This window comes from Phocoena sinus, chromosome 20 (assembly GCF_008692025.1).
Source record: "Phocoena sinus isolate mPhoSin1 chromosome 20, mPhoSin1.pri, whole genome shotgun sequence".
Classification (NCBI taxonomy): domain Eukaryota; kingdom Metazoa; phylum Chordata; class Mammalia; order Artiodactyla; family Phocoenidae; genus Phocoena; species Phocoena sinus.
This window is the reverse complement of record NC_045782.1, coordinates 19,662,491-19,688,375: the sequence shown is the minus strand read 5'-3', so window position 1 is coordinate 19,688,375 and position 25,885 is coordinate 19,662,491. Positions and strand designations below refer to the sequence as shown.

The window sequence follows — 25,885 nt, the reverse complement described above, 5'->3', positions numbered from 1 at the left end:
GCCATGGGAACCTCTGACAACATTACCCTTATAGATTGGATTGAGCAAAGAAATTATAATTTAAGGTACTAATTTTCATTTTCTGTCCTCAATATCTGTGAGCAGGTAACTCCTTGGCTATCTCACGCCAACTCAGCAGTGGTGCTTTCAGCAGTAAAAGTCCTAATGAAATTTCTAGAGTTGTTACCCAAGGACTCTGACTACTACAATATGCTGCTGAAGAAGTTGGCCCCTCCACTTGTCACTTTGCTGTCTGGGGAGCCAGAGGTGCAGTACGTCGCCCTGAGGAACATCAACCTGATCGTCCAGAAAAGGTTGGGAAAAAATGAATTGGTGATTAAAGTGTTTGTAATTTTGAATTAAACTTAATAACATCATTATTAAAGAGGACTGTGTTAAAACTCTGTTTAATGTATGGAAATGAAAATATGTATGGTAGAGCAACTTGCCCAGGGTCAGGAGGCTAACAGTTGATTTTAGAGTGTTCCTACAATGAATGCCTGGTGTTGCTCTACAATTTAGTTTCTTTTCTGAAGGAACTCTTAGTTGTATGATAGCTAGTGTCTGCTTAATATGGTTCAGGCTGTAATTTAGATCAGGTGGTTGTCCTTCCAGTGGTTCTTCTTGGCAATATATACTTTACTCCTTAAAAGGATAAAAATAGTCTGCCAGATGGATCTGGTTAGAGGGATGTAGAGGAAGTTTGTGAGTTTTTTCCCCCTGGAGTGGAGTGTGTGAATGGAGAGCAGAGAAGCACAGGTTAGGTATTAATGCAGACTCAGAAGGATATATCAATATATGCCTCACCTTCCTTATCTTGTGTTTCTGTGTACCACAGGTCTGAAATCTTGAAGCAGGAGATCAGAGTTTACTTAGTGAAGTACAATGATCCCATCTGTGTGAAACTAGAGAAATTGGACATCATGATTCGTTTGGCATCCCAAGCCAACATTGCTCAGGTCAGACTTAAAGTAGATTCAAGTTAAGATCTAATAACTTAGATCTTAAGATCTGGCCTTCAGAAAAACCTAGGCCATGAAATTGCTGTTGGAGAATCCTTAATGATTGTTCACTTCGTGGATTTTTAACAGGTTCTGGCAGAACTGAAGGAATATGCCACAGAGGTGGATGTCGACTTTGTGCGCAAAGCTGTGTGGGCCATTGGACGGTGTGCCATCAAGGTGGAGGCAAGTGTCCCGTGGTAGTTGTGATCACGTTGTGGGACTCTGGGTATTCTCTTCACCTCTTTCCTTACATTTTTAAGTTTAAATTAAAAAATACATTTTTAAGTTTATCAAAATAATAAAGCACATTGTTAAAATATTAAAAAATTTTTAATGAAAAACAGCTGTCCCTGGTCCCTCTCTTTCCTGAGGGAATCATGTTTAACTGTTCCTAGTTTTAGTTATTTTGATTACTTCCATATCTCTAATATCCTTATGCTACTATTTATTGATTTACCAATTGTAGACATTGTCTATTAACTTTCCACTATGAGAGAGGCAACTTGGTTCATATACTCCATCACTCCTACTTCTACCGTTCTGTATAGATCCCCTGTATAGTTATATCATGAGGTTTTTGTCCTATATTATCTTTGTAAATTGAGATAATATACTTTTGTTTCTTGTTCTATCAACTAGAGTCTTGCAAAGCTTGCTGTGCATATTATGCCTGTAAATATGTAGAGCCTACACAATCAAATGATTGCGTTTTCTTTCTCATAAAGGCTTTTGTTTTTTCTGTAGTTTATAATGGCCTTTGCCTTTTTTTTTAAATTTCATTGTGCCTTCATTGCACTCCTATCTTCTTCCAGCTTTTCAAGCATAATATTAAATTAATAAAACTTTTCTTTTGTTCTAGACCCTTCTCTCTTCCAGTCCTCTGTCCTTCCAGTCCTTACTCCAGTCTGGGTGGTTGCTTTCTTGTCTTCTGCACAGCTGTCTTTCCATACAGCTTCCCTTCATTGCTGTTTCTTGTTATGGGTACTTTTTCATAGCATTCCTTTTTTTGTGGTTGCAGTAGTTTCTTAAATCTCTTGTGATGTGAATTACAGTTTTTGGTTTTGTTTCTGCAGTTTGAATTTAATTATCTGGAGTATTTTATGGTGATGGTTGCATGTCTATTTATGATTTTTTAATCGAAGTGTATACCATACTTACAGTAAATTGCTGCCTATTTATACTAAAAATGAGACGACAGAAAAGTTGTCAGGACTTCTGTGCACATAGGCAGGGCTGTTGACTAGCAGGTCTCTGCTTTAGGGAAGGGAGTTGATCTTTACTTGGAAGTCCTCTTGAAGAGCTTCTCTGTGGTCTTAGAGGGCAGATTGGTTCTAGCTTGGTTGCAGCCTTCCAGTAGGTATTAAGGGCTACAACTTACAATGCACTGCTTCATCAGTCACCAAGCCTCTGTTGTTTTTCCTCATTCAGAAGTTTGTTGCAATTAATGATGGCTTCTGTGCACAACAGTATTGTGGATTCAGAGCTCCATATTTGTTCTTACTACTTGACTATGTGCAATTCTGCTTTTTTTCTCTTTTGACATTTTATTTAATTATTTATTTATTTATTGGCTGCGTTGGGTCTTCATTGCTGCGCGTGGGCTTTCTCTAGTCATGGCGAGTGGGGGCTACTCTTCGTTGAGGTGCATGGGGGCTTCTCATTTCGGTGGCTTCTCTTGTGGCAGAGCACGGGCTCTAGGCGCGTGAGCCTCAGTAGTTGCAGCACGCGGCCTCAGTAGTTGTGGCTTGTGGGCTCTAGAGCACAGGCTTAGTAGTTGTGGTACACAGGCTTATTTGCTTCGCCGTATGTGGGATCTTCCTGGACCAGGGCTCCAACCCGTGTCCCCTGCATTGGCAGGCGGATTCTTAACCACTATACCACCAGGGAAGTCCCTACGGTTCTACTTTGAGTCAGATGGGACCATATGATTTCACAAGGATAGTTACTAAAATAATTTGTACAGTATGACCAGTGCTTCACAGGAACAGAAGGAAACAGATGCTGTGTCAGAGAAGTGTCTCTGAAAGCCAAATTCCTAATTGGCCTTCCTTGTTTTTATTTACTGAATGCTGCTTCATACAGTTACCACTGATAAGTCGTTTAGTAGACTAGTTGTTATACCAAGAAGTCAATTAATCCTGGTTTCTACTTCTGGTTCTGCCAGCTCAGTTGCTTCACATACTTAATATATACTTGTGTTGCTCCATTTGAGAAATGGGGAAATCTGTTTATTGGATCTTGATGTGTTACATCTTTTTTTTTTTTTACTACCACACTTCTTAACTTACCACCACTACTTAACTTTTTTCTTTTTCTTTTCTCATTGTGGAATAGCCACCTGCTTGTGGTATTAATGCAGACAATTTTCAGAGCTATTTTGGTAGCAGAAGAGTCATTTTGTGCTTTTCACTGCCAGAATGTCATTGTCTTACTAACCTCTCTGACAGTGCTCTTGCGAAGAGTCTCATTCCAAAGTTAAAGAGATTTTTCTATCCCTGGAATTACTAGAAAGTGTTCTCAAAGCATCTAGATTCCTAGCGGCTGTTAGTACCGTCTATTGTGACTAAATGGAAAAGTTATCCATCATCTTCTGGAAGAGATGAACTTCTGGTGGCTCTCACTTCTTCCTTTGATTCAGGGTGCCCTGTGGGAATATGAGTGTGTGAGGAATGAACTTCCTTTGGAAGCTTAAGATCAGCCTTCAAGAATCCTGCCTTTTAGATAGTGTTCTCTTATTTCCAGTTACCTGGATTTGCCTAAGAACTTTTCTTAGAACTGGTTAAATCATGAAAGTTATTAGTTAGAAAGAGTTGCCTAGTCCAGACACAGTTGTTGGGGCAGGAGAGGCAGTGATTGCCTGTTTTTAACTAACCTATCCATGGGACAAGGGCAAGAACCAGTGAGGGAATTGTAATAGCCTTTCTCTGTAGCTTCCAGACTGAGCTGCTGCTTTTCTCTCAGGGCACCTGACCCTTTTTTAATGTGTAGTTGGTTTCAAAGATATGACAGATGAGAAAAAAAGAATTTTAGTTTAGTGCTTAGCTAAGATAACAGGGCCTATTGTAAAATTTGGGTGTTAAGAGTTGGAGTTGTTTTTTAGCATGACTGTAAGTACAGGTGTTTCCTTGTTGCTTTAAGTACCCTGAGGTGAAAAAAATGTAGAATTTTATCATATTAAGTTGGTTAGGTTAAAGATTAAGCATAAGCCATTGAGTCAATAAATAACACTGAAAAAGCAATTTCATAGTACTGTTTTTTCAGTAACTTTTGCCTGTTCTTTTTTGTTTGGTTGTTTTTTTAAATAGATTTTACTCTCCACCCCACCTCCAGCTTTATTGAGGTATGATTGACAGATTTAAAGCTGTATATATTACAGTGTATACCTGTTTCTTTAAGGAGGAAATAAACCCCTGCCCTCCTTTTCTTACAAATAAAATGATTTTGTTTGCGAGATTTATTTATATGTTTGGTTTTGTTTGAGAGAGATTAAGTCACTAAGTTAAGGTATTCCTCACTTCCCACTCTTCTGTTCTTTGGTGTTTACCATTTCTTATTTTTGTAGCTCAAGATAAGGTACTGACTTACGTCTTATGCAAACAAAAAGCATATGTATTTACTACATAAAATCATAAAAAAAAGACAAGTTAAAAGTAGAACACTCTGCTTTCTCCTACCCCTGTTCTACCCTTCCAGAGATGATGTGGACATGATTTTAAGTCTTTGTTTACATAGTCCTCCATAAACAGGTGTGCTTTTTACAAAAACGAGATCATTCTACAAATGCTATTTATTTATGTTTTTGTAGTCTGCTTTTTTTGCTTATTATACATGGACATTTTCCCATGTTACTGATAATATTTTACATCATTTTTAGTGGTTTGTAGACATACTGTGTGATTGCTTCATAATTATTTAGCCTTTCCCTTCCTGTATGGACCTTAAAGTTGTTTCTGCTTTTTCCAAATAATGATTATAAGGAGGATCCTTGTAGCTAAATCTTTGATCTCTAGTTGAGGTGACATTTTTTTCATTATGCTTAGCCATTTGGAATTGCTTTTTCACGGCATGTGTATCTTGTTTCAATGTGTTATCTTTTCCACATTGATTTTTTAAAGTTTTTTATAATTAATTAAAGGTATTAATTCATTTAATACCCCTTCATTTCATTAATAGTTATTTTCCCAATTATTTTCCTTTTGATTTCATTTGACTTCTTGATGCATAGGAGTTTGCATTTCCTTACATAGTGAGTTCTATCCATTTTCTCTCAATGGTATCTTTTTGTAAAAAATAATAAATTTATTTATTTTGGGCTGCATTGGATCTTTGTTGCTGTGTGTGGGCTTTCTCTAGTTGCGGAGAGCGGGGGGGGCTACTCTTCGTCGCGGTGCACGGGCTTCTTGCGGTGGCTTCTCTTGTTGCGGAGCATAGGCTCTAGGTGCTCGGGCTTCAGTAGTTGTGGCATGCAGGCTCAGTAGTTTTGGCTCGCGGGCTCTAGAGCACAGGCTCAGTAGTTGTGGTCACGGGCTTAGTTGCTCTGTGGCATGTGTTATCTTCCTGGAGCAGGGCTCGAACCCGTGTCCCCTGAATTGGCAGCCGGATTCTTAACCACTGAGCCACCAGGGAAGTCCCTCTCCCAATGATATCTTTAGTGGACCACCTAGAAAATTGTGCTTCACTTCAAAATTATATAAAATTCACTTTTATTTTCTACTTTAATGGCAATGGTTTGGTTAAAGATAAGAGTGTGGGGATCAAACACAAGAACAATTCATCCTTTCCTTACTGTTATGAAATGTTGCCTTTATCATATACTAAATTTTATATGTCTGTATGCCTTTCTCTGTTTCTGGACTTACTTTGTATATACAATGATTGGATATTTACTTTTGTTCCTCTGCCATACTGCTTTAATGGTGTTCTTAAAATTTAATCAAAAGCAATATAGGTGAGATGACAATTTGCTTGAAAATTACTATCCTAGACTTAATTGTTTTTGAATATTGATGCATCATGGGAGATGACCTTTTGTTTATTATAATCATGAAACTAAGGATTCAGTAGACGTTAGCTTTCTATCAAGCCTTATGCTGAGTACTTTATTTGTACTATCTAATTTGATAATTTAACCCTTACATGCTTTATAATTTATCATAACTTTTATATTTAAAATTTCCCAACTGTTTTGCTGTTGTAATAACAGCACAGGAAATAACTAGTTGAAAATGAATAAAATAGAATTCAAAAATGGGAAAACTACAATAATAAAAGAGAACAGAATCATCATATATATGACCTCATATAAATAACCGCAAGATGCAATTTTGTTTTCGTTATATTGCTTGGAATGGTTTAAATTATAGTACCTTTAAAAGATTTTATTACAGAAATTTTTAGGTATACACTAAGGTAAAATTGATTAATGAGCTCTCATATACCCACCATCCATCTTGAACAAATACCAACACATTGCTCTTCCCATTTGATCTTCTCCCTCTCCCTCCCCCTTCAAGGGAGTGGGTTACTGTTATATTTTAATGCAGATCTCAGATATGATCTTATTAGAGTAGTCCAATGTGTATATCTAATAGATAAGGTCCTCTAAAATAAATTTGTAATGATATCGTTACCGTACTCAACAAACAGTAACTCTTAATCTCATTAAATACCTAGTCCATGTTCAGTTTTCCCTAATTGTGTCTAAGTGTCTTCTTACAGTTGCCTTGTTCAAATCAAAAGCTAAACGAGAGCTAGCTATACATTGCATTTGGTTAATATGTCTCTTAAGTCTTTACTTATTTATTTGGGTGCCATTTGTTGAAAGGACTAGATCATTAGGCTTGTAGAATTTTCCAGAGTCTAGATTCGGCTGATAGTATTTTAGTGATGTTGTTTATCTCATTCCTTCATCCCCTTTAGAAAATGAAATCTAGAGGCTTGGTAATATTCATATTCAGTGTTCTTGGCAAGAATACCTCTTAGATGCTGCTGTGAATTTCCTATTGCATCTTATCAGGAGGCATATAATGGAATGACCCATCATACTACATTGTAATATATGATACATCAGTCCTTCGTTTTTAGGATCTCTTTTCTGGAACCCTTCTTTTAAAAACTATGACTTATTGTTTCAATACATTAGTTTTGTCACTTGTATTCTTCCATATTCCCTTCATTAATAAAAGACTAATAGATTAAATTCTACTTTATAGATGAACCATAGGCTGTGGAAAATTGCAGTTTATCTAAGGCCATAGACTTGCAGTTATATAGCCCAGAAGATGGCAAATTTTTCTTAGAGTGTTTTGAGTCACAGAGAACTTTGAAAATATAATGAAAACTGTAAACCTTCTCCCAGGAAAATATGCTTGTGTGCACAAATGAAATTTGGCAGTTTCATTTCAAGAGGTTTAAAGATGCCTTCTGTCTGTGCTCATTCATGAACTGCAGATAAAGACCTCTTCGCTTGGCTTATTCTTTCATTCTTATTCTTTCCTTCTACCTTGACTTATGCTTTCTTCTCATTTCTGTCATCCTGGCTATCCAAGATGATTTTTTTCACTTGAACTGTTTCTTGTAATGAGTAAAATTTGGAGTATATCTAGAACTTCTGTGTATCTCCATCAGATAACCCAGCCTCTAGTATAGCGTGGTCAAATTAAATGCCTCATCTTTTAGTCTAGTTTAGTTGATAACACCTGAATGTTCCAAAAAAAATATTTTTTATGTTGAGGTTGTGTTATTGGATAGATCATCTGACTTCCATTATGTTCCTCTTTGCAGCAATCTGCAGAGCGCTGTGTAAGCACATTGCTTGATCTCATCCAAACCAAAGTAAATTATGTGGTCCAAGAGGCGATTGTTATATCTTCCGCAAATACCGCAACAAGTACGTCCAGATACTTCTGCCCCTCTTCCTCAGATCATTTAGGAAATGTTTAAGTAAGGCACTTTGAGGTTGGCTAGGTAAGAATTAGTCTTTGTAAAGTAACTGGTCATAATTGAATACTTTATTAAAAATCAGAAACATATAAGTTGGTTAGCACAAAGATTAAAATCTGATTTTTCACTCTGCTTTATCACTTTTAGAAGAATTGAAGCTCTGTCTGAATATGCATTGTCAATTGGCATATATTAAAGTTAGCCAGGTTCTTTGGTGATGAAGTTACTATTAAATAAGGATACCCATATATTCCACGTTGTCTGGGCATAATCCATTTTATGCCTCTTACCAGGCATAATTAATAATTGTGCCCCTTTTCACTCTCAGAAACGTCTCAGTTTGAATAATAAATTACATGGTCACCTTATTGTAAAAGCCAGGGAGGTGACAGCTTCACTATTCACTTAGTATGTTACCTAGTACTTGTAGAAAATTATAGAACATGCAACAATGAACTGTCAGAGTTCCAGGCCTTTTCTGAAGTATTGTAGCTGCTTCCATTAAGATATACAAAATCTACATTTTCACTCCATAAAAATTTTCACATTGAGGCCTCTTAGTTATGAAACAAAAATACTTTTTCAGATTTGCTTTTGAAGGCAAACAATTAAGGAACCTGAAAAGAGTGAAATAAGAGCAGATCTTATAAGCATCCTAAATCTCATTTTACCTTATAATCATAGAGATGAACTGTGCTAAGGCTTCTGATTATCGTTAAAGATAATGTGAAATGAAGTGACTTACAGTTAGTTAGCTTAGTGGTGGACTCAGAATTAGAAGAAATATTTTAATAAGGTAGTGGTTTATTAAGCATTATATATACTATATATATATATATATATTTTTTTTTTCAATTCTAGAAATGGTATTTTTGGAAAAAGGATCATATACTTCTACCACTCTCCCAGGAAAGAGGAGGGTTGGGTTTCTAAACTTCTTGATTAAGTGGGGAGGTGTATATCTTAATATGCTTGGTAAAGAAATGTGTCCATTTCTGCTTTGTATTACTGAGGGATTATGATAGTTTAATTTTAAGAAAGCATTATCGAGAACCTGGTTTAATCAGTGGAAATGGGGCAAATAATTAAGTGTATTATTCAGTTGTCCATATCTCATTTATTATACAATTTCATTCTGATGTTTAAAACTACATTAGCCGGGCTTCCCTGGTGGCACAGTAGTTGAGAGTCTGCCTGCCGATGCAGGGGACACGGGTTTGTGCCCCAGTCCGGGAAGATCCCACATGCCACGGAGCGGCTGGGCCCGTGAGCCATGGCCGCTGAGCCTGCGCGTCTGGAGCCTGTGCTCCGCAACGGGAGCGGCCCGCATACCGCAAAAAAAAAAAAAAAAAAAAAAATTAGCCAAGGAGATGGATTTAACATGGTAAAGAATGAGAGCTATAGACCTGTGAAAATAAATACTTGAATTGCTTATTTCTTTAGAAAAACAGGTCATTAGTGTGGGTGCCTTGGGAGGGAAGAACATAAAGATCTCTGTAGAACGCAGAGATAGGTGGATAAGAGACAAAATTACTGTTTCTGTATGCCATTGCTGTCTGACTCCATTTTCCTAATAGTAAAGTGGAATTTCTGTTCCTCTACGATGAAGGTAAAATTAAGTAATAGGAAAATTCTCTGATCTAGTTATGAGAAAGACTGTGAGAAATGTAAGGTAGTGGTATTATCTTAAACCATAGGTTAGTTTTTCCTTGTAAAAAGAATATCTGATAAACTTTTATAAAGATTTATGGTCTAGTTATTAAAACATAATTGAAGGAAAATTGAAGACATTTATAATTTTCTGGCTTTAAAGCCTGTACATTCTCTTGGCTAAAAGTCTTTGTAGTTTGGTGGTGGTTTAGGGTACCTTGTCCATGTTTTTTTGCTTTTTAGGCTTCATTGTTAAATACACTTCTCAGTTTTGCCTTCAGTAACCATAGTCCATTTTGTTATATCAGATATGAAAGTATCATTGCCACTTTGTGTGAGAACTTAGACTCACTGGATGAGCCAGACACTCGAGCAGCTATGATTTGGATTGTGGGAGAATATGCTGAAAGAATTGACAATGCAGATGAGTTACTAGAGAGCTTCCTGGAAGGTTTTCATGATGAAAGCACCCAGGTAAGTTCCCATCTATATCTTACTGTATTAGATGTTTTGGGGACGATTTCAGGAAAGGTAAAGGTTAGGCAGTTTCATGTGTGTGAATTTATATACACATGTAGTATGTTCATTTTTCTCCCAGAAAGGGGTGACCTTTTTCAGTTGTGCTGACTTCTGTTGGAACAAGCCTGCCTAATTTAGACAGTGGTTCTCAACTTTAATGAGCCTTAGAAGCACCTAAGCACTGGTGTTTAATCTGTGTTAAAGGGCAGGTTGCTGGGCCCCACCCCTAGAGTTTCTGAGTCAGTAGGTCTGAGATGGGCCTAAGCATGTTCATTTCTTACAAGGTTGAGGGTGGTGATGCTATTGCTGCTGCTGGTCCAGAACCACACTTTGACAACTACTGACTTAGAGCAGTAGTTATTACTTTTTAATTTTCTGTCACCTAAAGATGATTACCCATTGCTGTTAGTAATGGTTGTGGCTCAGTTGCAGCTGGGTTTTTGTCTGGGGTGAAGGCTGGCATGTGCAGTTTGAAAAGGTTCTTTGTGGATGGTTAGACTCCTTCCCATCTTCTGTCTGTCTTCTACCAAAACTGAGAGACCTTCGAGTCAAAGGCCCAGAGAAGCAGATAAATTATTCTTTTTCCCTGGCATTTGTACTCACTGCAAATTGAAGTTCATGTATGTAATCTATCATAGTAATTTTAATAGGCCCTACAAGGAACATATACCAGCCAGTAGTTTCATGGTTCAGCAGGCGACTTTTTTTTTTTTTAATTTTTATTTTTAAAATTTTACTCTTTTTTTGTTTTGTTTTTAATAGATTTGTTTCATTTATTTATTTTTGGCTGCATTGGGTCTTTCGTTGCTGTGCGCGGGCTTTCTCTAGTTGCCGCCAGCGGGGGCCACTGTTCATTGCAGTGCGAGGGCTTCTCATTGTGGCTTCTCTTGTTGCGGAGCACAGACTCTAGGCGCGCAGGCTTCAGTAGTTGTGGCGCATGGGCTTAGTTGCTCTGCGGCACGTGGGATCTTCCTAGACCAGGGCTCAAACCCGTGTCCCCTGCATTGGCAGGCGGATTCTTAACCACTGCGCCACCAGGGAAGCCCTAGCATGCCACTCTTAATTGGTTGTGATCTGGCATAATTCTACTGTCTTGGCTCTTGCCTCAGTATGATAAATGATTCTCTAATTCCCTGGAAGTTGTAGCTTTTGGTGGAAGTAAATAATAAAGAATTTGGTCAGGAACCAGTTTTATTGCCATCAGTATGTTAGCATGTACTTTAAGAAATACAGGTGATTATCTGGGCCAGAAACAAACCAGCAGTTTTTGATGCCAAGAAATGCAATTTGGAGATAGGAGGCTAGTGCGTTTTCAGTTGATGAAAACCTTTGACTGCTATTGTGGATATTGGCTGAGTTTTTACCTTTGTTTCTTTTTTTTTTTTTTTTTTGTGGTACGCGGGCCTCTCACTGTTGTGGCCTCTCCCGTTGCGGAGCACAGGCTCCGGACACACAGGCTCAGCGGCCATGGCTCACGGGCCTAGCTGCTCCGTGGCATGTGGGATCTTCCCGGACCGGGGTACGAACCCGTGTCCCCTGCATCGGCAGGTGGACTCTCAACCACTGCGCCACCAGGGAAGCCCCTTACCTTTGTTTCTTAATCAAAATCAGAAAGACCTCATAGTAAGTCATATTTGGGAAAATATCACTTTGGAATTCATGGTGTGGAATAATGCAAATGTCTTTCACTTTACCTATTAAATTACATTTGCTTAGGTACAGCTCACTCTGCTTACTGCCATTGTGAAGCTGTTTCTCAAGAAACCATCAGAAACGCAGGAGCTGGTACAGCAGGTCTTGAGTTTGGCAACACAGGTAAGAAGTCTGAAGAAAGCATGGAGTTGATTTGTCTTGTTTTGAATTCTAGGAAATTGCGAAACTTCTTCCAAGAAGGTTCATTTGCAGAGATTTTAAACGGAAGGAGTGCAGTCTTTAGATTCTGTTAAAAAAATAAACACAGTGCCTCTTTTACATATTCTGCTGAATTAGAACTGGTTGTATGGGTTCTAAATGAATTGACTGACTCCAGTTTTAATGATAATTCATGAAAATTGAACTTAGACCCTTTAGTGTTAATGAAGGACTGACTTTGTGAAAAGGACATTGAGTCTCACACTATCTCCTTCTGGGGGACTTAATTTCAGCTTTCAAATGAAAGTACCCTGTAGAGATGGTAAATGCTTTGACAGATATCTCGCGTGCTGTTCTGCCTTCTAGATAAGTTGCCTTTCTCTTCAAGTAATTTTAAAGTGCTAATGCTGCTTCCTTAATTATTTAGTATTTTTGGTCCTTTTAGGGAGGGTCCTGATTTCAGGAATGTGGCAACCAGCTGGATACATAGAAATCAAAGTAATTACTTTTTCTGACGTAACTAGTATAATGATCAGTCCGTCATGATCCAGTAATGTTCTTAATTGAATTTGAGAACAGGCTGGCTTTAGCAGGCTGTCAAGAGTTATGATGTGTGTTTACACATGGAATCTGATTCAGATATTCAATTTGCCATTTTCCTCTTTCATCTCTTTATAGTTGTATATTAACAGCATTTGAACTCTTTTATAGTTCTTTAACCTAGCTCTGAGCTGTCATCTTTCCTTTTTTTTTTTGCTCTGAGGAGCTTTATTTCATATCAATAATGAACACAATTGGAGGACTAAATATGGTAAATCCTGTAATTAATTAGTACGGTTGGGGTGTGCACTTAGTACACTTTTTGAAACCCAGTTCCAAACTGAGGCCACAAATGTGAACCTTGAATAGTTGCCAATACATCATCTGTTAAGTGGTCAAAGCGCATCATTTGATACATGATAAATGCAAAGTTCTTCTTTCCTCTGACAGTATTTAATTTTAGAAATACCAGGAATCCATTTTAAGGAAAAGAAGTTCGACGGGCAGATAAGGCATTTGAATACTTAATGGAATACTATAAAGCAGACAACGTTATTAAATAAGTTGTTTATGGAATATGCTATATAACTCTGAAAAAAATACAGCCAAGAAAACTGCTAGAGTCAAAGGCTACTTTCTGACACTTGATTCAAGTACAGATGTTTTACAATCAATGAACTCAAACGTGAAGAAGACCTGAACTAAAAATTAAGATAATTGTCTTGTCTGATTACTGATGCACGTAAACATTACTGAGAATTATCGCTTGATTATCTTTTAAGGAGCAGTTGACCAACAGTAGTTGAGTTAAAGGATGTCAGAAAATGCACTTCACAGAAAATAGAGGTGTCCCACTCCACCCCTTGTACCTCTCAGTTTTCTCCATTTCTCCAACAAATTATGAATGAACTTTTTAATGTGCTGTTTCCCCAAGTCTCTAAACCTTCACTTGACCCCATTATGGTTAGTGTGAAGAAGCATCCATATGAGTATGTGGAGTCAAGGGCAGGCCATGGCTCACCATCTGTCCATGAAAAGTGGACTGGGAGGTTGTCCATCACTGATGAGGCATGTCTTGGCACTAAGAGCAGAAATTGGTCATCTTCTGGATCAAAGTAGTTTAGGTTAGACGTTAATTTTTGCGTTAGTGTTTAATAGGTCATCCACAGGAGGCCATTTTGAATAGAAATTGCCCCTTCTTAATCATGTAGTGCTTATTACAGACTCTGTAGGGTGATTGCCATTAAATTAGCCATGTATTTGACTTCATCTTAGGGCCTTGAAGTTCATTTCTGTCTTTTGCTATAGGCCCTGGAGCCTCTCTCCTTTGTACGGAAGAAAGAGCTCTGTATAAATTAACCAGATTCAAAGAAGTCTTGTGTTTATTCTAGATGGTAATATAGTAAACTTGACTTTAATGAGGCCTGTGTACTAACACTTCAGAAAACTCCCTAAACACAGATAAATACACATTTATACAGTCTCTTAGCTTTCTCAGAAATCTCATTTTCTTCAAGAATCATGGGATTTCTGTTTATTAAAGTATCTCAAGTTTTAACTCTCCCCTGACGGCCACATTTCAAAGCATCAGCAATATCTGGCTCTCCATGAAAGTTACCACAAGAAATAGAAAGTAAGGAAAGAGAAAATGTAGAGATGGGAGTGCTGGGTGGTGACCTAGAATCACTCGGCAGGTAAGAGACTGTCTCGGCTTACATTGTGTGACAGATTCATGCCTCAGCCAAATTGAAGATTCTGTGTTTATGTATGTGTGGAATAGTCAAAATCATCTTAACTGCTGAGAGGCCACTTGACATTCATCCACCTTGGAAAATAGATACACCTTTCCTATTATTAATTGTACATCTTTTAAAATTTATTTGTTAGAGCTCTTTGAAGTGTTTTTTCTAAAACTTCCTTTTGCCTGAAGCAAAGCAATTTCCATAACCGTCAAGGCAATGGTTATTTAATATTATCTATATTGAGCATTCTAGATTTCCTAGTCTAGACCCTTTATTACCCATTTGTATCTCTGTTAAGATGGAGTTAGAACAATTTTCTAAAAAGAATTTTGGCTTTGCTCCTTCTCTACTCACTTTTTTAATTTAATTATTTATTTATTTACTTTTGGCTGCACACGGGCTTTTTCTAGCTACAGCGAGTAGGGGCTACTCTTCGTTGTGGTGAGAAGGCTACTCTTCGTTGTGGTGCGCAGGCTTCTCATTGCAGTGGCTTCTCTTGTTGCAGAGCACAGGCTCCAGTAGTTGTGGCACGTGGGCTTCAGTAGTTGTGGCACACGGGCTTAGTTGCTCCGTGGCATGTGGGATTTTCCCAGACCAGGGCTCGAACCTGTGTCCCCTGCATTGGCAGGCAGATTCTTAACCACTGTGCCACCAGGGAATCCTGTCTACTCACTTCAGAATAGATAAGGCTAGCCTCATAATCAAGTGAGTGTCTTTGGTAGATTCTATTGTATTCACAAGTTCTGAACCCTGCCTTCACCTCCATTGTCTCTTAAGGCCTCTGTATCTGTAACAGGCAGCATAGGAGAGCTGTGTTTTAGGTTCTCGTCAGAGTTCAAACTCACTCTTATTACAGTATTTGCCTGAGATAAAGTGTTTAGGGAGGATTCCCTATGTTCTTATAGATGTTGAAATTTACCACTGAATCAAGCCAGATTAGTAGAGAGCTGGGGATCTAGACTGCATTGTATTTGACCCTTATTAGAATTGTTTTTACTGAATTACACTAATATCATCATCCTGTAGTAAGGGTTGTCATGAGAAACTATCCTCTTTAGATCTGTTATCAAATATTTATTCCATTATATATTTTTTTCTCTATGAAACCCCATAAAAAAATTCCTAACCAGTTTTGGATTCTCTTATGCATTAGTGTGTAATTAACTGCCCCTCTGAATGGCTTATCTGACTAGACTTGTTTTTCATATCAGATGTTTGAAACCTTAGAATCAGATTTAAGGATCTCCCGTAGAAAATGTATGGGTCATCGTGGCTTGCATTTTTCTGCCTTTGCTTCTAGTTTATGTTCTCTAGCCTTAGATGTATTTTATAAGATTTGCTAAATCCATTTCTAGAACAGGGCAGGGTATAAATAAACCATCAGACGTTCCTAATTCTAGATTTTCTGTACAAGGACTAGTAGAGAATCTTAGTAACAACAGTCATCTGTATAGTGCTTACTATGTGCCAGGCTTTCAGTAAGGGTTAATACTGTTACTCTTCCCATTTTATAGGTGAGGAAACTGAGACATAGAGAGGCCGGCCCAGTTAGTATGGGGTGGAACTAGGACTCAAACCCAAGTAGCCTGGCTCCAGAGTCTTTGCCCTTTTCTACTCTGTTAATGCTGCTTCTCAAGTCTGAAAGTTGAGAATGACTTTTGAGAACACGCATTTCCTGTCTTGCCTGCCTGAAGCATTGTTGTGCATAAGCCAGTATAAATAAGTGAATTTAGAGGTTTTAAGATTATTGTGGATGATTATTTCATATTTGGCTATAAATAATTAATAAACAGTTTCTCTAGACTTGCCTTTTCTGTCCAGTTAATGAAATCTGAGGCATTAGCATAATAGAGTAAGCACATTTATATAAGTCTTTTCCACTGGAATTTTCCTCTGGAATTTTTTTCTCAAGTTCGTGAAATAAGAACCTAATTTAATATTTATGTTCCCAGCCGTACATTTTTAAGTTGAGGGCAGCATGATCTGCTGAGTTACGTTAGTTTGAATTGGGTGGTGGGGTTCTGTTTCTGCTACATCCACTGGTTCAGGACGTGACTGGGCAAATTTCTCTGTCATACTACTGTTCTGTCTTTATAGTAGACTTAATCGTATTGTTTATCTGTGCTGAGGATTCAGTGAAGTATATGTGAAATCTTTGTGCTTCTAATTTTAAATAAAATGGTGGTATGATTAGAAATATTATGGGACTTCCCTGGTGGTGCAGTGGATGAGAGTCCGCCTGCCAATGCAGGGCACACGAGTTCAAGCCCTGGTCCAGGAGGATCCCACACGCCACGGAGCAACTAAGCCCGTGTGCCACAACTGCTGAGTGCTCTGAAGCCCGTGGGCCACAACTACTGAAGCCTATGCACCTAGAGCCCAAGCTCTGCAACGGGAGAAGCCACGGCAATGAGAAGCCCACGCACCACAACGAAGAGTAGCCCCCGCTCGCGGCAACTAGAGAAAGCCCACACACAGCAATGAAGACCCAACAACGAAGATTCAATGCACCAAAAAATAAATAAATTTATAAAAACAACAACAATAAAGAAAAAAGAATAAAAGGGGAGCAGAGAACAGATAAGACAAATAAAAAAGAAATGACAACAGTTCCAAACCTAACCACATCAATAAGTACATTAAATGTGTCTGAACACCCCAGTTAAACGACAGAGATCAACAGGTTAGGAAAAAAAAAAATATATATATATATATATATGTGTGTATATATATATATATATATATATATATATATATATATATATATATATATATATATAATTAGAGGAAAAGAAAACCAACCCTTGAATCCGTGGCTTTATTTCAAAGATTTGTCTTTTCGCTTTGATAGTTTTAGAGGAATTAGTAAAGAATACTCATAGAAGTGTCCAAACTTTAGTAATTACTATTTTTAGTACATGGAAAAGAAGTCTTCACCTTAGTTTTTCCATCTGTGAACTAGAGACCGTCATCATCAAAATCACCTGTGCTGCTTGTTAAAAATAAAAGTTCCTGGGCCCCACTTCTGACACAATGAATCAGAAAGTCTGGAATCTGCACTTTCAGTGGCTTTCCTGGTGCGTTAAAATGTTGATGCACATTATAGTTTAAGAATTACTGTTTCAGAGCTTGCCTGGTAAGAATTGTTTAGGAAGCTCTCAAATTTTGGGAAATACACTATTTTCTCGAGATCCTTACGGGGGCCTATCAGACTAGCAGTACAGTAGATCCGAAACCAAATTTTCTGAGTCACCAAACACATAATGGCACCTTAAAATCATAAAAAGTTTCTATTGTCATTAGCCTTGACTGGGCCTGATTTATCGTGGTCTCCATGTGAATTAGTGAGGCAGTGAAGGCCAGCTGATAGTAGTCCTAAGAGATCACCCCTCAGGATAACTGAGTTTGGACAGTGGAGATCCTTGCCCACTCTTCACTTCTAGTCCTGGAAAATTTGCACTCATTTTCTCATTTCTCATAGGACTAAATTTTTCTGTTAAGATTTACAGTACGTATACCCTTTGATCCAGTGATTCTGTCTCCAGAAATTTGTCCTGTTGCAGTGTTTTGAATTTGTGGGGGGACTCAAGCTATTTTCACAGAAGTATATATTTTGCGAATCTTGACAGGAATTTTTTTTTTTTTGGCCATTTGGTTAAATATGTACCAGCTATATGAGAGAAATAGTTTGAAGTAAAAAAAAAAAAAATTATTTTGATAAGTATATTATTAAGCTGTATTATGTAGTTTATTTTAATATGTTTAACAACTTTACTACTATATAAAGGCAAATTAAGTTTTCCCAGTTAAGTGATGTGTAGTGTTCATTGTGTAATAAAAAGCATAGTCTACAAATTTTAAATCACATGCTTTGGGGACTGAATATACAGATTAAAATTTAACTTTTAATTTAAATATCAATAAAAGCTGGACAGGGGATTGCTTTCCTGATGTGATACTTGGAGAAAGTTGTATTCTGCTCTTTTAAAAAATCAACTTGTTTATGTTTCATAATATTCACACTTTGTTTCCAAATGAAAATCTAAGTGAGGAGGTTTCAGGCTGCTATTTATAAACACTTCCTCAGGAGCAAATTAGCCCCCCTCCCAACAAGCAACAAAACAAACTCATTTAAATTGGATAGTATCACTGTTTCCTTTTTTTAACCCTGGCATTTCAAATACTACAAACACTTTGATATGAATAATACATGTATATATGTGCATTTCTATTAGAATAATGCAACCTATGAATGTGATAAAGATTATCTTGAGGTAAAATTTACCATTTTTATGCTGTATTAACTTGTATCTCAGTGTTCTTTATGCTTTTTTGTTTTTAACCAGCACTCCATTTTGAGTGCAAATTAAATAATACATGATTAAGAAAATGTATATGAAACCATCAGGGTCACTTGCGGTGTTGAGCTGAATGATACGTGCCTTAAATGGCTAAATTATAAACCAGTTCATCTGCTTATGTAGAAACTCATGGGAAAAACCCTGGCCTAGTTTAAAGAAAATATTTTTGTATGTGTTTTAAATACAGAAATTGAAATGGGACCGATTGTTGCCTTTAATAACATGATACCACTGGAACAATTCATGCATAAATGAATGCCACTATATAGACATTCTGAGAGGTGGATACCAGGATATTTATTGCCACTTTATAATGATTGCAAAAATAAATAGTAGGAAGGAGGGAGAAAGGCAACAGCCTAAATGTTCATCAATAGGACACTAGTAAATAATGATGCAGTGCTGCGTATACAGTGGAAAAATGACAGCTGTATGTGCCAATATGGAAAGCAGCTTGAGGAGCAGTATATATACTATGAAACTGGTTTTGTAGAAAATAAATATATATGTGTGGGAGCTCTCTGGTAAGATATATGGTGCACTGTTAATATGGCTATTTTGGGGATGGGGAGTTAAGGTGGGGTAGGGTTGGATGATAGGGGGAGACTTATTTTTATATTATACATTTCTAAATTGTGACGTGTCATTGATAATAAATTTTTCTTAGCCATGACCATGTATAAAATTATTTTTAAACAGCCACAAAAAAAAACGAGACCACTGAATTCACGTGTCACCCCTTTTAGAAGCACTTCGTTATGTTCTCTCTTGAACAGTTTTTTTTATTATTTAGGTAATAGTACCTCTCATACTATATTGTAATAATTAATATTCTTTGAGCTCATTGAAGTCAGGCACTGTGTTGTTGTCTCTTTGTTTCCAGGGCCTGGCCAGTGTCTCCATAGGAGATAGTTAATAAATATTTAAATGAAGAAAGAAGGTATGGGTGAAATATATGTAAGCTGTGTTTCATGAATAATCCTGCTAATATTAAAGCACTTATAAAAACATTATTTTTATGTCCTGAGGCCATCGTAAGCAGTTGATTTTTACCGGCTTAAACTTTATTTTCCTTTTCCCAACTTCATTTTGAATTTGAGTCTTAGAACTACCCACTTCAATTTATATTTAAATTCTTGGAAACATTAGAGATTACAGAATTATGGCTCTGTTAACAATATATTGAGTCTAAATATCTTCTTAACGGCCAACTCTGCATAAATCGCTTCAGCATTGCCTTGATAATAAATCCAGCAGTTTGGCTTTCTGTATGGAGAAAGGTTACATTTAAACCTTCTTGCCATTGCCTTTTCATTAGGATTCTGATAATCCTGACCTTCGAGACCGGGGCCTTATTTATTGGTGCCTTCTCTCAACTGATCCTGTCATAGCCAAAGAAGTAGTCTTGTCTGAGAAGCCACTGATCTCCGAGGAGACAGATCTTATTGAACCAACTCTGTTGGATGAGCTCATCTGCCACATTGATTCTTTGGCCTCAGTGTACCATAAGCCGCCCAATGCTTCTGTGGAAGGAAGTCATGGAATCCATCGCAAACACTTGCCAGTACATCATGGGAGGTAAGCAGGTAAACTAGGTTTGAGTGAGAAGTGATTCTCTGTTTAGACGAAGTTGGTCTTCCTCAAGCTTTTATAGCCTAGAAAAATTTGCTATGCATTTGGCAAACCTACTCTACTGCCCTGGAGGCTTCATCTGAATACTAGTGACCACACACAAACAATGGGTTAAAAGGCCCCTCTGTGTTCTAACCTCAGGGTAGGTAAGGTTGTGCCTTTAGAAAATTGTGGTGAAGATTTTCTAAATGGATAAAGTTTGAAAGTTGCTTAAGTCTCCAGAAAGATGAGGCTAGAAATTTTCCCAGAGTTGAAAACTTGGTAAAAAGCCTGTACAGGCGTACCACAGAGATAGTGCACTTCAGTTCCAGACCACTGCGATGAAGTGTCACGAATTCTTTTGTTGCTGTGTTTTCAGTGCATATAAAAGTTATGTCTATACTATACTGTAGTCTGTTAAATGTGCAATAGTATTATGTCTAAAAAAATAGTCTACATACCTTAATTTAAAAATACTGTATTGCTGGGGCTTCCCTGGTGGTGCAGTGGTTGAGAGTCCGCCTGCCGATGCAGGGGACGCGGGCTCGTGCCCCGGTCCGGGAGGATCCCACATGCCGCGGAGTGGCTGGGCCCGTGAGCCATGGCCGCTGAGCCTGCGTGTCCGGAGCCTGTGCTCCGCAACAGGAGAGGCCACAACAGTGAGAGGCCCGCGTACCGCAAAAATAAATATAAAAATAAAAATACTGTATTGCTAAAAAATGCTTATCATCATCTGACAATGCAGGGTTGCCACAAACTTTGAATTTGTAGAGACTGCAATATCTGCAAAGTGCAATAAAATGAGGTCCGCCCATGTATACATTTAGCTATTTTTATCCTTTACTGTAACTTTGGTTCAAGCTTATGGGTGAAGTTAGCAGATACTGCTTCTCTTATGCTGTAAAGCTAGCTGTTAATGAAATAATATTTGCAGGATTGTTTTATAAGAACAGCCTAGATTCTGTGTAGACATAGTTGTTCAGTTGCCTGTACCTTTTTTTACCAAAATAAATTGCTCCATATCAGTAAGGAAATGCTATTATGAACAGACTGTCAGGTAACACGGAACTCTTGCTTTATAGATAACCTTAAAATTTTAATTTCGGAGCGGCAGTACTCTCATAAACTCTTATAATGGGTATCTTGGAATCTTTTCAGAATCTCCCTTCATTAATTATAATAAACCTCAAATATAAGTAGAATTTGATCTCTGAGTGGTTAGAGTATCTGCACTTGCACCGTTTCTGAGTGTCTCGTATTGTCTAATATAGGTGTTTCAGTGGTTCATGAATAGCCAGAGTGTAGGATTTATTGCTTTACAAATTAGTGTAGTCAACGTTTACAATACTGTAGCTCTGTTTTGACAGACTATGGGCACAGATAAACAAAAAGAAAAGGGCAGTACCCAAGAAAATGATTATTAATCTTTCATTAGCCCTTGAGTTGAATCTTTGGTTTTAGGGCAGTGCTGTGATTTTCACCCAAAGGAAACTTGTGGTTTCATGAGGATCAGGCCTCGTTACAGGGTGTTTGACCTCGTAGGCAAGCATATTTAACATTCGCTAGATATGACCATTTAACTTCTAAGTACATCTCCCAGTCTGTGCTTCAAGTTTTGATAAATAGATACGACTTTCTGTTGTTTGCCATTTAAATTACCTTTCTCCTGATAACTTTGACCCTCAAATGGGATGGGGAAAATGAATGAAACAAATCAACAAACAAAAACAACTCTTCCTAGAACACAAAGAGAGAACCAATATGTAAAAAGAAGCACAGTCTCTTACATAAGGTCTTTATCAGATAAATAGCCTTTAATTTGTTACCTTCACAATTCCTTATGTGGTTCCTTTTTGGATGACCTTTTTGTCCATTTGTGCTTGTTTTGTGTTGTTGGTTTTTTTTTTTTGCGCTACACGGGCCTCTCACTGCTGTGGCCTCTCCCGGTGCGGAGCACAGGCTCCGGATGCGCAGGCTCAGCGGCGATGGCTCACGGGTCCAGCCGCTCCGCGGCACGTGGGATCTTCCCGGACCGGGGCACGAACCCGTGTCCCCTGCATCGGCAGGCGGACTCTCAACCACTGCGCCACCAGGGAAGCCCTGTTTTGTGTTTTTAAAAAAGAAACACAAGTGCAGAAAAATCCCCTTTGAAATAAATATGGGTATGTTGCTGCAAATGGCATGTCTGTAAGAGTACATTCATCACCTAGCTTCTGCGTCCTAAGGGTAATAAGTGATATGCCTCTGACGTGAAATACATTTGCACCATAAAACCTTAGAGGCTTAAAAATGCTTACTTCGTGAGGTCTTTTAAAGTCACTTGGGAAAGGGAAAAGTGCTTTTTAGTTGAGTATTGCTTACTATACTTTTCAGCTGCTCTGTGGGCATGAGATGGTAAATAGTTGTCTAACTTGGAAATATCTCACCTTTTAAAAATACTGCCGATGCAAGGGACACGGGTTCGTGTCCCGGTCCGGGAAGATCCCACATGCTGCGGAGCAGCTAGGCCCGTGAGCTATGGCTGCTGAGCCTGCGCGTCCGGAGCCTGTGCTCCGCCATGGGAGAGGCCGCAACAGTGAGAGGCCCACGTACCACAAAAAAAAAAAATTATTTTCCAGCCTCCCACTGGAGGCTGTAAAGTGATGTGTCATGTGACAGCCTCCAGGAACCCTTGTTAAAAGACAAGGTCTGCCCCCTCTTCTTCCTCATCCTGCCCTGCTGCCTGGAGTGCAGGTGCCCTCACTCGAGGCTGTAGGACCAAGGCCATAACTTAGGGATGGAAAGAGGGTGCTGGAGTGAGTCTGGGTCCCTGGCAACCTTGTGGATCAGAGCTCTCTTATAGCCTGGACCTCAGGCCTCCAGACTTTCACCTGAGAGATTAAAAACTAGGGTGCAAAAGCTCGGAATGTTTTGGGTTTCTTTGTGCAGCTGAATTGAATCTTACCTGAAGCTGAAGGCCATGGTTGAGTATGTTGAGTTCTTACGGTTCTGACAATGGATTTGTCCTGGGCTACCTGAGCTCTGTTTGCTAGATCACCTGTCAGCCTTGGTCAGGGGTGTAAATGGAACCATGATAGTGCTGGGGATGGGCCTGAGGAGTCAGGATACCTAGGTCCTCAGCTGGCTCTGCTGATGCCAGTACGTTACATGACTTCATGCAAAGAATTCCTTTTCCCCGGGTCTCAGTTTCCTAATCTGGAAACTGAGACGTTTGAATCAGAAAACCTCTAAGGTCCTTTCCAACTGTGATGCTCATAGCTCTGGCTCAGCTGGTTGACCTGGATCTCTCTCCCTTCCCAGCTCTGTCCTCTGAACTCCTCATGGCATTTCACTGGTCTCGCCCTTGGACCATGGTCAGCTTCTGCCTTGCATCTCTCTTCTCCTTGAAGTTCTCTGAGGTCAGGCTCTTGGGCTTCTTCCTGTCATACCCTTGTCTAGCTTCTAGAATAGTGCCTTGGGTATAAAGTGTATTCAGTACACCTTTGTCAAATAGACGATCTCACACAGACACAGCTGGAATATGATCCCGGATCTTTCATGCCCTACTCGCCCGGCCCGCCCCCCAGCCCCAGCCCATGCTGGTTCCACTTTGACCCTGTGGAAGCTGGGAGGGAACAGCAGTCCACACCCACCTGCCCCTGCTGGAGCTTTGCCTCCCTCAGAGCTGCACCCACACAGGGTTTCCCTGCCCCAACTTGTTGCTAATTTTGGTCTCTGTGGCTTGGTCCTCCTCTGCCACATCTTCCTGTGATGTCCTCAGGCCCCTATCTCCCAGCCAGGGACCGAAGGAAGGGAGATACCACTGAATGCCCTGGCGGGGGTGGGGAGGGGTTCTTTGCTGAGGTCTTCTACCTCTTTCCTTTCCAGTAGTTTATTCCTCCTCATTCTCATCCCTCCCAATCAGGAGCTTTGTGAACATCATTCTCCTAGACACCAAAAAGAGAAGGAACAGAGTGGGTGAGCAACTTCCCCTAGGTTACACAGCGGGAAGGTCTCTGTGGACAGTAAGTTTCTTGGTGGCCACCTTCAACAGAAGATGACAGAAAAGGGTAAAGACCCCAGTCCTGTAATGTTCCCATCCATCTTTGCTCCGTGAATATCATAATCTCTCTCTGTGGCTGGGAAATGCCCACCTTGGTTTGGCAGTAGGGTTTGGATCTTTTTGGGCATCTGAACCTTCCTCCACGCCCCTTCCCCTCTCTTTCTTACTGCCCACAGCTCATCAGTCTCCACCACAGGGCAATTCCAGTCCCTGCCTCCTGGTCTCTGCTCTCCTCTGGACCGTGCTAGGGGCTGTCACCTACCCGGCGTGACACCATTGCCCTGCACAGTTGGTAGCCTCACTATCCTCATTCTAGAGGTGAGGACACTGAACTTCAGAGACGTCCAGTGACTTGTCCAAGGTAACACCCCAGGTAACGTGTAGGGCTGGGCTCTGAAATCATGTCCTTAGCCCCCAAGCCCAGGGCTCTCTCCTTTGCAGCCTACATGGGGTGGGGGCAGCCATGCTTTCTTCCACTCTCCTGGGGAGTGGCTTTATTGGAGAAGAGCACAAACTCCACAGTCGACATAAATGGAGCACTGACTCTGTACCAGGCTTGGCTTGAGCTCCTTCAATCCTCACCACACCCTATGCAGTGGGTACCACTACTCTCTTTGGTTTATAACCAGGGAAACTGAGGCCCAGAGAGATGAGTGACTGATCCGAGTTAACATATCTAGTAGTTGACAGAAGTGTCAACTTGAACCCAGGACTGACAGCTTCAGTGCTTAAGAATGGTGCTGCCTTTCTGAAAGGAAAAGCACAGGTTTGAGAGAGCCATGTAGGTCTGGGTTTGAAGCCCCGCTTTGCCACGTCTAGCTGGTGCCGTCTCTCTCACCTGGGCCCCTAGATATGCAACGGGGGTGCTGCCCTGCAGTGTTGGGTTGTGTGGACACAAGAGAGGCATCTAGAGATAAAGCTCATTATAAAGTTCTGGCCCTGGGCGCAGGGTAGGGGCTCAGTCAACCCGAGTTCCTTTCTTCTCTTTCTAGGCTTCAGCTAAGGTTCTCCGGTCTCAGCCCACGAAGGAAGGATCTTAGATTACAGGAAAGAGGGTGTCCTACTGAAGTTGGAGCCGGCTTCTTCCTGGTCCCAGGCAGCTTGCCCTTTTCATCTTCCTGGACCTCGCTCCGAGGGGCTGTGGGAGAGACTGTGCCCTGTGTCTCCCTCTCTGTTTTACAGCCTGAAGTTCAATCTTCTCCCCTCCCTCCCCACCCTGTCCCCTTTCCACCTCCCTAGCACACTGCCCGTGGGTTTCTACCATGGAAAGGCCCCACTGCCTGAACTCCTATCTGCTTCCTGTGGTTAGTATTGGGGCAGGTTCTTTGAGTGGGAACATCTGTCTGAGTCACTGTGCCCTCCGCAGCTCCCACTGACTCAGCATTGGGCTTCCCTTCCTGTCCCCATCCCCGCCTCCCACAGGTGAGCTGGTCCCTGCTCCACTCTGACCACCGGCTCCTCCTTTACCAGCCGCTCAGAGCCTCTGAGAGAGGGCAGGGCTCAATTTCAAGGCTCCACTCCTTTTGAGCACCTGCTCTGAACCAGGCCCTGTGCATTATCTTATTTGACTCTCAAAACGTCACTGTGTGGTCACGGTTAGTTACTAACTGTTTCCTCTTGGAG

General features: G+C 39.8%; 2 protein-coding genes across 2 annotated transcripts in view; both read left to right on the top strand.

Annotated features, from left to right (window-relative positions):
* LOC116745244 (AP-2 complex subunit beta-like) overlaps positions 1 to 25,885 on the top strand; it is a 76,121-nt gene that overhangs the window by 29,014 nt on the left and 21,222 nt on the right. Inside the window, 8 exon segments of the mRNA XM_032615807.1 lie at positions 93 to 314; positions 839 to 959; positions 1,092 to 1,187; positions 7,788 to 7,866; positions 7,869 to 7,893; positions 9,905 to 10,070; positions 11,832 to 11,930; positions 19,928 to 20,187. Of these exon segments, the coding sequence (XP_032471698.1) occupies positions 93 to 314; positions 839 to 959; positions 1,092 to 1,187; positions 7,788 to 7,866; positions 7,869 to 7,893; positions 9,905 to 10,070; positions 11,832 to 11,930; positions 19,928 to 20,187 (1,068 nt within the window).
* CCL1 (C-C motif chemokine ligand 1) overlaps positions 20,062 to 25,885 on the top strand; it is a 30,829-nt gene continuing 25,005 nt past the window's right edge. The window contains exon 1 of the mRNA XM_032615818.1: positions 20,062 to 20,187. The gene's annotated coding sequence lies outside the window, so the exon portion shown is untranslated. The remainder of the gene's footprint in view (positions 20,188 to 25,885) is intronic.